Source organism: Artemia franciscana, chromosome 3 (assembly GCF_032884065.1).
Source record: "Artemia franciscana chromosome 3, ASM3288406v1, whole genome shotgun sequence".
NCBI lineage: Eukaryota > Metazoa > Arthropoda > Branchiopoda > Anostraca > Artemiidae > Artemia > Artemia franciscana.
Window position 1 is genome coordinate 53989095 of NC_088865.1, and position 12362 is coordinate 54001456.

Consider the following 12362-nt stretch of genomic DNA (forward strand, 5'->3'; position numbering starts at 1 on the left):
ATATATATATATATATATATATATATATATGTATATGTTTTTAACTACGTGAAACTTGCGAATATACAACATTCTTCGCTGTCCCATTGTATGTGCATATAAATAGATTGTAAGGTTTACCGACTCTTGAACATGCAACATATGATTGTCCATGGGAAAAACAATCCGTATTCAGATCTATACCTCATGATTCTAATGATTGCCCTTGAGCTTTGTTGATGGTGATTGCTAATCGAACATTCCCTGTGTCGCCGTCGTCATTTATATGCATTCGTTTTTGAATTGGTCTTTTTTTTTAGTTTTTAGTTTTTTACCTTTTTTTTAGTTTTTTAGTTATACCTCATGATTCTAATGATTGCCCTTGAGCTTGGTTGATGGTGATTGCTAATCGAACATTCCATATATACACATATATTGTGATTCCTCGGCACGCTTTCTGTTCTTACTTTCTCTATCAGCCGCAAGCCTGTTTTCTTGCTGTTCTTGTGATTCCTCGGCACGCTTTCTTTTCTTACTTTCTCTATCAGCCGCAAGTTTTTTGGCATAGACTCTTTGAGCAGCTTCCTCGGCTGTTGCCATTGTAGGTTCTTCAGTCATTTTACAATTAAACATTTTTTCGTCCACGATCTTCTTACAATTAAAAATTTGTCTTTGAACGATTTTCTTAAATACCTTTAATAACGTCATCGTCATAACAAACATGACGACAACTAACTTCATGACGACACGACGACCTGATGACATGACGTCACTCGACACACAGACAACTTATTTTTATATATATAGATTATATATGTTTATACACGTTTTCTTTTTATATACGTTTTTTATATAGGTTATTTTTTTATATGTATTTTTTATATGTTGTTTTTTATATTCACAAGTTTTTTTTTATATAAAAGTATGATCAAAATTAGAGGTTCCAGAAGGCCCTTTGAAAACTTTCTCATAGACATTCTTTGCATTCGTCTATGTGATGATCAGGTACTGCTAGGATCCTTAAACGAATTTGTACTAAATTTAATAACTAAATTCACAAATATTGAGTAGAATGAAAGATTTACCTCTGTTCGATGGTTTCAGATTTTCATCATCATTTAAGAAATTCTTAGCACGGTTTCCAATAAGATCATTTTTGTTGTAGAATCTAACAGAAGAGCTACATTCTACCTGAAAAAAAGAAAATTAATTACACTACTTTTTAATTTATGAAAAGCTTTAAGAATGAAAATTTTTATCCCGTTCTTCGGTTCCATTCTACAGTCTGTTTAAGTATACATAATTTTTTTCACTAATAATGCAATTAATCGTAGTGTCATATATGTTCAGCTCTTGCTTGTCATGGCAATTAAATTGCCAAATTTAGCAGTTTCAGTTGTTTAGACAAGTAATTAATCGAGTTGTAAAAATTTGACTTTTTTACAAATAATAAGTGATATTTCTTCTATATAATAGAAAGAAGATTCATTTCGGGAAAAATAATTAACGACTGTATTAAATAGTATTGAAAAGTAAAGCACCAGGTACTGATACTGGGGTAAATGAGTTTCTTCAATACGGTGAATCCGAGGTTGGAAATAAATTACTAAAGATTATGAATATGATTTTTGAAAAAGAGGAAGTACCTAGCGATTTTAGGAAAACCTTAATTAAACCACTGTAGAAGAAGATGATAAGAGTGAGTTTGACAATTATTGAGGCATTACTCTGCTCTCTGTATGTAGCAACTATGCAATAATATAGCACTTTTTAGACTGAGATATGCTATAGACAAAGTTTTAAGAGAAGAACAGAGCGATTTTAGAAAAGGTAGAGGATGTGTCGATCAAACTTTCGCTCTTAGCTTATTAATGGAGAAGTGCCTTAGTTTTCAAAAATCTGTCGTCCTCAGTTTTATAGATTATGAGCAAGCGTTCGATTCTGTTGATAGAAGAGCTATAGCAAAGGTCTTATCCTCGTATGGTATACCAGACAAATGAAGATATGGAATGTATAAATATGGAATTTAGGTATACAAATATGGAATGTATGTAGAAAAATAAAAAAATGAATGTATGGTATACCAGAAAATGAAAAGTGATTAATGCTATATACGGGAATAACACTGCTGCGGTTAAGGAAATGAGGTAGGAAATGAGGCTAGCAGCTGGTTTTGTATTAAACCAGGGGTAAAGCAGGGTTGTGCTATATCTCCCTTTATATGAATCATTTTGATTGACTATGTCTTAAGGAGCAAAGGAAAGACAATGAGAGAACATGAAATTAAATGGAGAGGAAAAACTTTCCTGGACTTTTTATGCTGATTATGCTGATTATTTAAGCATCTTAGATGAAAGTCTGAGCGAAATAAATATACTCTTAGGATTTTTACGAGCTCAGCGTGCTAAAATAGGTTTGAAAATTGATGTCAAGAAGACTAGGTCACTAAGGCTAGGAATAAGTGAAGATGAAAAGGAAAGTGAAAGTGAAAGTGAAGCTGGGTAACGAAAAGATCGATCAAGTAGACAGCTTCACTAACCTTGGTAGTATCATTAGTAAAGACGGTGGGAGCAGTGAAGATGTTAAAAGTAGAAGAGCCAAGGCTCAGGGTGTTTCTTTTTCACAGTTGAAAAAAGTTTAGAAGAATAGGGTAACTTGGATTGCAAACTGACGAGGTTTAAAAAGAGTGCAAATCAAGGCTTGAAAAGAGTGACGTTTGCTCAAAAAGAGTTCAGGTCAAAGAAATTTGCGCGCATCCTCTCTGAGGTAAAAAAAAGGTGCATTTTGCTCGAACACTTTGCAAGTTGGCAACCCTGTTCCTTGAGTTGTATGTACTTCTGACGAAGTTGCCAATTTCTGACGTTTAAAGCAAATGAAAATTGATGCCCCAAAAGAGTGATTTTCATTCTTCTGCATCCTCTTTGAGGCAAGAAAAAAGAGTGCACTTCACACGAAAAATGTGTAAGTTGGTGATACTGAGCTATAATGATGACAATGGTCAAATTTGGTTCAGAAGCATGGGTTCTTCGAAAGGCGGATAGAGATTTCCTAGATGTTTTTCCAGAAAAATTCCCCCCGGACTGTTCTGGGTATCTTGCTGACTGACTGTATTTCAAACAGTAGGCTGTGCAAAAAGCGGTTCAATCCGACTTTTTAGGGCGATAATGAAAGAAAGGTTGAGATTGCTTGGGCATGTTCTGCGGATGAAGGATGACTGATTAAAGAAGATTATCCTTTTCGCCCAACCGCCAAGGGCTAAACGGAAACAAGGTTGTCTGCGGTTTGATTGAGAGGATTTAATAAGGAAATATTTAAAAGAAATGGGAACTTCCTTGGAGGGTGTAAAGAGGGAGGCTTTGAATAGATTGGGATGGAGGAGGAGCGTTTGTAGCTTTGCTGGCCTCAGGCAGTTTGGTGCAGCGGTGAGTTATTAGCAGTAGTAGTAGTAGTAGTAGTAGTAGTATTAGTGGTAGCAGTAAAAAATTTCCTTGATTAGTTTTGTCCTAAACAAGTGCAACCTTCATTAAGGGACCAATAGCAAACATACTTTTGCTCCTACAACTAACAGATCACTGCGGTGCCAAGCCCCCTGAGGCCACCACAATCAAGTTCTTCCTTGCTGCTTGGAAAAGTAGTTTACTTATCAATTTTCCTTTAGATGGTGGACAAAAAAGTACAATTTTTGATAATCTGCCACAATTATCTTTGGTAATCGGTAATCCTGCCATTTGCAAAAACATGGCCTAGCCTTTTTAACCTTTGTTTCATTATAGCCCTAAAAGTCAATCAAATATTTACGTTATAGCTTCGTGTTTGTTATATGATCAGTCAAACGAGTTCCTAAGGTAATCTTTCGACAAATCCTCGGGAAACCATCTATCTGGTCTTCAGTATTTCAAAGTTTCGTTTTCGGACCATACTTGAGCATTATAGTTACAGTGGCTACCATTATTCTAATCCTAGTTCACAGACTTGTCTTCTTATTCTTCCATGTCAACATAATGGCAATTACTTTTTATTATTAATGCAATTCACAAATATTGTCCATTAAATTGTTCTTTGCGTGCCGACATGGAATAAGATTTCAGAGAGACAAAACTTTTCCGTAGACATGTCATTACGGATAACAAATAGCGTGAAACTATAAAAAAAAGGATTCGAGGCATTTTCTCTAGTAAAATACAACAAAAACAGATGAAACTTAGAGGTATAGGTAGGGGTACCAACACAGGGAAATACAGCAGGATGTAGACAATATTCTATACTTTCTAAAGTATAATTCTTCCCTATGCTTTCTAAAGACCAGAACGTCATTTGTGCTTTAGTAAAAACAAATACATTTCAATTGTTTTTACTTTTATAGTGCTAATAGATCCAAAATTGCCAAGGGTTTCAGGAATTAATATCAATATATAATAAACTTTAAATAGACCTTTCATTGGTTCTTTTCAGTAATCATGGTTATTATGATGATTTTCTTTTGTTTTTTTTTGTTTTTATGGTGTAACAAGTAAAAAAACACAATTCAAAATAAATATTATCATAGGCAGCACAATAATAGCGCTATACAAGTAAAGAGTGATGTTGGCGTGGTGTTTTTTTTACCAAGGCACTTAGTACAGAAGGAGCTGCTGCACAGGCTTTGGAAGGATCTCATTCGACCGGAAATTAAATGTTATAGTGCTCTTTTTAAGAGTCAAGAGTAAATACGGTTATTTACTCCCCGAGCCCTCAGGGTAAAGACTATAAGTTATACTAGTAGCCCATTGTTAACATGTAAGGTTTTATGGAAGGAGTGGTCATATAAACTTTGGAGGAGGCTCATTCAATTGCAAATCATAAGTCTTAGTGACATTTTTAGGAATCAAATGTGATCAGATGGCAATCAGCCCCCCTCCCCCTCTCATGCTCACTTTTCCCCAAATGCATCTGATCGAAAGTTATTGACAGCCGTTGTTCAAAATAGTCAATATGTTATTACCACTAAAGCTTTTAATTCGATACTTACATGAGCCAAATATCGTCTTTTAATAGTTCGTGCTTTAGATATTCAGAATTTCTATTTTGGCAAAACCACAATAATATATAATTAGAAACAACGCATGTAGAATCTTCAGATAAATAGTTATGTAACGTCAATTCCAGAAAGAACCCTGACCTTTGAACTGAATGGCCACTACCAGATTAACTATTTTGATGATACTAATGATAATATTTCTTCAGATTTCTATTTTTCAAACAGTTCGTGGTAACGAACTGTAATAAGGAGCGACCCGGCTCAATAGCAACCAAAACTAAAAAAAATCGAATTTTGATACCAATAACTACATTCAAAAGAATTGCATTTTAATACTGATTTTGAATATATAAGTTTCATCAAGTTTAGTCTTACCCATAAAAAGTTAAAAGCCTGAGAAAATTTTTCTTATTTTAGAAAATAGGGGGAAACACCCCTAAAATTCATAGAATCTTAACGAAAATCACACCATCAGATTTAGCGTATCAGAAAACCCTACTGTAGAAGTTTCAAGCTCCTATCTACAAAATGTAGAATTTTGTATTTTTTTGCCAGAAGGCAAATCACGGATGCGTGTTTATTTGTTTGTTTTTTTGTTTTTGTTTTTTCTAGGGGTAATCGTATCAACCCAGTGGACCTAGAATGTTGCGAGAGCGCTCATTCTCACGGAAATGAAAATTTCTAGTGCCCTTCTTAAGTGACCAAAGAAATTGGAGGGCACCTAGGCCCCCTCCCACGCTAATTATTTTCCCAAAGTCAACGGATCAAAATCCTGAGATAGCCATTTTATTCAGCGTAGTCAAAAAACCTCTCAACTATGTCTTTGGGGACGACTTACTCCCCCCACAGTCCCCGTGGGAGGGGCAACAAGTTACAAACTTTGACCAGTGCGTAAGTATACAGACGTTTTCAGGGGGATTTTTTGGTTGGGGGAGGTGTTGAGAAGAAGGGAATATGCTGGGGGAACTCTCTATCGAGGAATTTGTCATGGTGGAAGACAATTTCCATGAAGGGAGCACAGGATTTTCTAGCATTATTTAAAAAAAATCAATGAAAAAATAAATATGAAAAAGTTTTTTCAACTGGAAGTAGGGAGCAGCATTAAAACTTAAAACGAACAGAAATTATTACGCATATGAGTGGTTCACCTCCTCCTTATACTTCGCTCTTCACACTGTAGTATTTTTAGTAATTTCAGCTATTTATTCTACTGCTTTTGCAATTCAGGGGTCATTCTTAATGAATTGGGACAAAATCTAAGCTTTAGTGTAAAGAGCGAGAGAGAGAGAGAGAGAGAGAGAGAGAGAGAGAGAGAGAGAGAGAGAGAGAGATTGCTATATTTAAAAACTATCGTAGCATAGCTAAATTCAGTTTTTTTCACAAAAATTATACATTTAAACAAAAATCACGCACTACGACTCAGCATTAAAAATTGATGTGAAAGAAGGCACAAATGAGTTGGCGTAACGATTAGTTCGTACTTTAGGGGGTACAAGCTTATTTTGTAACCGAGTTCGGCTATTGGGAGGGGCTGGTTCGGGTAGTATTGATCGGTGGCTCTTATTGGCTAGGACGGATTTTCCAAATTGCTGAATAAGGTGTTCGAGCCGGGCTTTAAGTGGAGATGAATTTAATTTAGCGAGGGCTATATCACGGTTTCGGAAAATAATCCTTGTTGCTCTTTTCTGGACGCACTCTATGTCGCGTAATATGTACGCTGTGCGGATAGCAGATGGACCCCACACCGGGCACGCGTACTCGAGCAACGGGCGAACATAACACATGTAGGCATGGAGAAGACTTTCAGTATCACACCCAAAACGCCTCATTTTGTTAAGTGTCTGAAGGCTTGCATTAGCCTTGTGGACGGTTAAATTAATATGTGCACTGAAACTACAGTCTCTAGTGAAAGTTACTCCTAAGATTTTTATTTCGTTCACAATCGGGAAAGGGACTAGAGTCATATCTATATTCCGCTTCAGAGGAATATATGAGGGTGAACCCTCTCATATATGTAATAAAAACGTAAGAATACAAAAGTTCGTTACGTAAGCTAATTTATAAGTTACGTATATCTTTTACTAATAAAAACATTCGTAAAAAATTAAAAGTTCTAGTTGCCTTTTTAAGTAACCAGAAAATCGGAGGGCAACTAGGCTTCAACTAGAATTCCTCCCCCGCTCCTTTTTTTCTCAAAATCATTCGATCAAAACTATGAGAAAGCCATTTATCCAAAAATAATAAATATACAAATTTCGTTTTAATTATTCCTCTGTGGAGAGCCAGAATCAAAACATGCATTGATTCAAAAACGTTCAGGAATTCAATAAAAAAAATATTTTTTTTTTAACTGAAAGTAAGGAGCGACATTAAAACTTAAAACGAAAAGAAATTACTTCGTATATGAAAGGGGCTGCTTCCTCATCAACACCCTGCTCTTTACGCTAAAGTTTTTTACTGTTTTAAAAAGTAGAGTTGAGAGAGAGAGTCAATTTAGCGTAAAGAGCGGGGCGTTGATGAGGAAGCAGCCCCTTTCATATACGAAGTAATTTCTGTTCGTTTTAAGTTTTATTGTCGCTCCTTACTTTCAGTTAAAAAACTTGTTTTTTTATTTAATTTTTATAGAGATGGCATGAGGATACGTTTACTTGCTAAAACAGTTAGACTGGAATAACATACACCAATAATGTAAAGGGAAGGAAATTGGTAACAAATTTGGTTGAGGAGCAGCTGCCAGCCCCTTACCTGAAGAGCCAAACACAAAAATCTAAAATAATTTAAATTAAAAGCAGCTCTCTATCTGACGCCCATAGTTGTTGTAACCAAAATGAGGCAGAAAGAATTTCTCAAAAGCCCTGAATTTCTGAACCAAATTAAAAAACTTGTTCGAGTTGACAAACCATTTATATGATAAAGTTTCAGAGGAACACATGAGACAAATACAATCTTTCAAACCGTTCGTGGTAACGAACTGTAGTAAGGAGTGACCCGGCTCAAAAGTAAACGAAACTCTAAAAGTTTATTAGTACAAAAGAAACTTTTGATACTAATAGATAGATCAGAAGAATCGAATTTTTATGCTGATTTTAAATATATAAGTTATATAAAATTTAGTATTACCCATCAAAAGTTATGAGACAGGGAAACACCCCCTATAAATCACACCATCGCATACAGCGTATCACAGAACCCTACTGTAGAAGTTTCAAGCTCCTATCTACAAAAATGTCGAGCTAATTAAATTAAATTAAATAATTAGATTAACAAATTAAAATAATTAAAGTTAAAACAGCTCTCTATCTGACACCCATAGTTGTTGTAACCGAATGAGGCAGAAAGAACTTCCCATAGGCCCTGCATTTTCGAACCAAATTAAAAAAAAGCCTGTTAGAGGTGACAAACTATTTATTTGATATGGTTTCAGAGGAACACATGAGACTCATGCAATCTTTATTTATAGGGGATTACTGTCTAACCCTCTGTTGAATGTATTGAGTTTCGTAGGGTCGGAATGAGCAAGCCACTGTTGCGACTTTAGATGAGTTTTGTTCCAAAATTAGAAAACTGTTAAGGAACTAGGACGTACTAGGAACTAGGAACTAGGACAGGGAAGAAAACTAGGACGTATCGTATTTTTATTAAATAGTTAATCTATAGAGGTGGTTAGGGGTAAGTTAGGATGGGTTAGGTATTTGGTATAATGCGTTCTGCGCGGCCTGCCTTTCATAATTTATTGTTGTAGTCCTTAATTTTGTTTCTAAAGTATTATATTATAATCATGTTTGGCATATCTCATTGGGATTAATCTAACTTCACTTATTGAGTGCGTTCCGTTTAATAGACAAGTACCAAATCATTTAACTGTAAGTGAGCATTTTAAATAGAATAAAAGCCCTCAAAAACGACACTAAATTTAAACAAAATATATCACTTCAAAAAAAAGCAGAACGCTAAATAATCATGTATAATATATTTCTTAGTCGTCAATGGCGGATTGTTAATAATTCATTCAGGTATTGCTGTAGATCTTAGCTGTAATAATTAAGCTGCAGAACATAAGTTTAAAACAGAATGAAAAAATAAATAAGACCTTCAGTTTTTAACTGTTGAACCGTCAATTACTTTCTACTCAGAATAGCTTTTACAGGCCCCAATGAAAGTAACAGCAAAATACTTCGGAGTGAAATCTTATTTTTGTGAATTAAAGGTAAGTGCTTAAACAGCATGAATAAGAAATTAAGGAAATGTCTCGTTTCATTAAAAATAATTAACGTGGTATTATGAGTATTTTTTCATTCCTAACTCAATGCTCCCTCTCACTAATAGATGGCACTTTTGTAATAATTTTTCGATGTTTTTCGCCCCTCACTGTCCCATGGAATCAGTAAGTTCGAAATCAAGATAATTGATTTTAATCAGGTAAGTTTATCACTGGTCAAATTATTTCCAATTGATATTCTATTTTCGATATACTATTATATATTATACTCTTATTTTATAGAATTACAAGTATTTTTTTTTCCATTCCTAACTCTCTCATTAATAGAAAGCGCTTGCGTAATAATCTTATAGTTTTTTGTCCTTTACTATCCCTTTGAGCCAGATCCTTCAAAATCTAAATATTTGATTTTTACTAGGTGAGTTAATCATTGGTTAAATTATTCCTAACTCATATCTTATAAAATTATACCCTAAGTGTATTTCGTAGATGATATAATTATCAGATACTAGCTGTTGGGGTGGCGCTTCGCGCCACCCCAACACCTAGTTGCTGGGGGCGCTTCTCCCCCCCCCAAGCCCCCCCGCGCGCGTAAGTCGTTACGCGCCATATTAGTTACGCGCCATTGTAGTTGTGTCCCTGTGTCCCACCTGTGAATATATATATATATATATATATATATATATATATATATATATATATATATATATATATATATATATATATATATATATATATATATATATATATATATATATATATATATATATATATATATATGTTTTTAACTACGTAAAACTTGCAAATATACAACATTCTTCGCTGTCCCATTGTCTGTACATATAAATAGATTGTCAGGTTTACCGACTCTTTAACATGCAACATATAATTGTCCATGGGAAAAACAATCCGTATTCAGATCTATACCTCATTATTCTAATGATTGCCCTTGAGCTTTGTTGATGGTCGATTGTTAATCAAACATTCCCTGTGTCCCCATCGTCATTTAAATATCCCCCCTGTGCCCCCCGGCGTCCCCGTTGTAGTTGTGTCCCTGTGTCCGAGTCGTCATTTATAGTCGACAAACATGACGTCAGTCGACACACAAACATGACGTCAGTCGACACACACGTCCCAGTCGTCATTTATATTCCCTGTGTCCCGGTATGTATATACATTCGTTTTTGAATTGGTATATGATGAAATAATTTTTTTGTTTTTTTTACTTTTTTTCTTTTTAGTTTTTTTTGGTTTTTACCTTTTTTAGCTTTTTTAGTTTTTTTTCTTTTTATTTTGTTTTGTAGTTTTTACCTTTTTTAGTTTTTTTATTTTTATTTTTTTTTAGTTTTCTTTTTCTCCTTTATTTTTCAGTTTTTTTCCTTTTTTAGTTTTTTTTTCTTTTTCAGTCTTTTTTATTAATGCTAAAGCCAAGGTTCGAACCTGGAACCTCTCAGACCTAGAACCTGGAACAAAACGCTTTACCAATTCAGCTACTTCGGCCTGAATACATTTACATTTTTTAGTTTTTTAATTTTTATTTTTATATTTTTTAGTTTTCTTTTTCTCCTTTATTTTTCACTTTCTTTTCCTTTTTTTTAGTTTTTTTTCTTTTTCAGTTTTTAGTTTTTTTAGTTTTTTTTTAGTTTTTTATTAGTTTTTAGTTTGTTTTTTTTTTAGTTTTTTTGTATTTTTTACCTTTTTTTTTTAGTTTTTTTAGTTTTTTTTTATTTTTTAGTTTTTTTGTAGCTTTTACGTTTTTTAGTTTTTTTCTTCTTCTTTTGTATTAATGCTAAAGCCAAGGTTCGAACCTGGAATGTCTCGGACCTAGAACCTGGAACATAACGCTTTACCAACTCAGCTACTTCGGCTTGAATACATTTACCTTTTTTAGTTTTTTTTTATTTTTATTTTTTTTTAGTTTTCTTTTTCTCCTTTATTTTTCAGTTTTTTTCCTTTTTTAGTTTTTTTTCTTTTTCAGTTTTTAGTTTTTTTTAGTTTTTTAGTTTTTTTTATTAGTTTTTAGTTTTTTTTTCTTTTAGTTTTTTTGTAGTTTTTAACTTTTTTTTAGTTTTTTTAGTTTTTTCTTTTTTAGTTTTTAGTTTTTTACCTTTTTTTAGTTTTTTTTTATTTTTTTGTAGTTTTTATCTTTTTTAGTTTTTTTCTTCTTTTGTATTAATGCTAAAGCCAAGGTTCGAACCTGGAACCTCTCGGACCTAGAACCTGGAACATAATGCTTTACCAACTCAGCTACTTCGGCTTGAATACATTCGTTTTTGAATTGGTATATGATGAAATTGATGCAGTTTTTTTCCTAGTCTGACGTCAGTCGACAGACAGACAAACAACTTATTTTTATATATATAGATCACATTTTATTATTTTTGATTTTTTTTTCTTTTTGTGATCACTCATTGTCTCTGATTATTTGCATATAATCACCTTTTCCTTTTGCAATTATAAAAGTGAAATGCAGATAAACGTTCAACCTTACAACTAGTTTCGATTAAAATGCATTGTTCCTTAAAAGACTGGTACTAATATAAAAGGTCTTGACCCCTTTGTCGATTTTAAGTTTATCTATAATATTAAAGATAGATTTGAAAAGGAGAGAACATGACCCACTATCGACAAGTTTTTATTTAAATATTTCTCAAGGCGTCAAATGAACCGACACAAAGTTGGTGAGCATATCAAACCGAAATGAATTCGTTAGATAAAGTAAATAGACCATAAGAACGCTCTACCCCATCTTTAGCTTGAAATTGGATTATCTTTGTGGTTAAAAGTGCCAAACCTGGGGTATCCAGTAATTGGTTCGGTCGTCTCATACCTATGCTCAACCACAACAAAAAATATAACAATAAAAACAAAATCCTCGAAAAACAGAAAAAAAATTTTGCCACAACAAAATCAGTCTGTTAACGCTGTAGTAAGTGTGTTATGGGGTAGATTTTCTAATAACTTTGAAGTAGCTTTTGTTAGTAGTTTTGAAGCCACTTGTAATGTCTTCAAGATGGAAATTTTAAGTCTTTTGGGTATGCTTTCCCAGCAGTTCAATGATATTTTACATCGACATCGTTGCAAATTGATGAACAACCATAAAACCTCCTATTTATTATTAAAGTAGGGCTTATGTCCCCTTTTGAC

General features: G+C 33.6%; 1 protein-coding gene across 4 annotated transcripts in view; it reads right to left on the minus strand.

The window, feature by feature from the left end:
- Window positions 1–12362, minus strand: part of LOC136025417 (uncharacterized) — a 101285-nt gene that overhangs the window by 50314 nt on the left and 38609 nt on the right. For all 4 annotated transcript variants that reach the window (XM_065701440.1, XM_065701439.1, XM_065701442.1 and 1 more), the window contains exon 5: window positions 1065–1170. In XM_065701440.1, the coding sequence (XP_065557512.1) occupies window positions 1065–1170 (106 nt within the window). The remainder of the gene's footprint in view (window positions 1–1064; window positions 1171–12362) is intronic.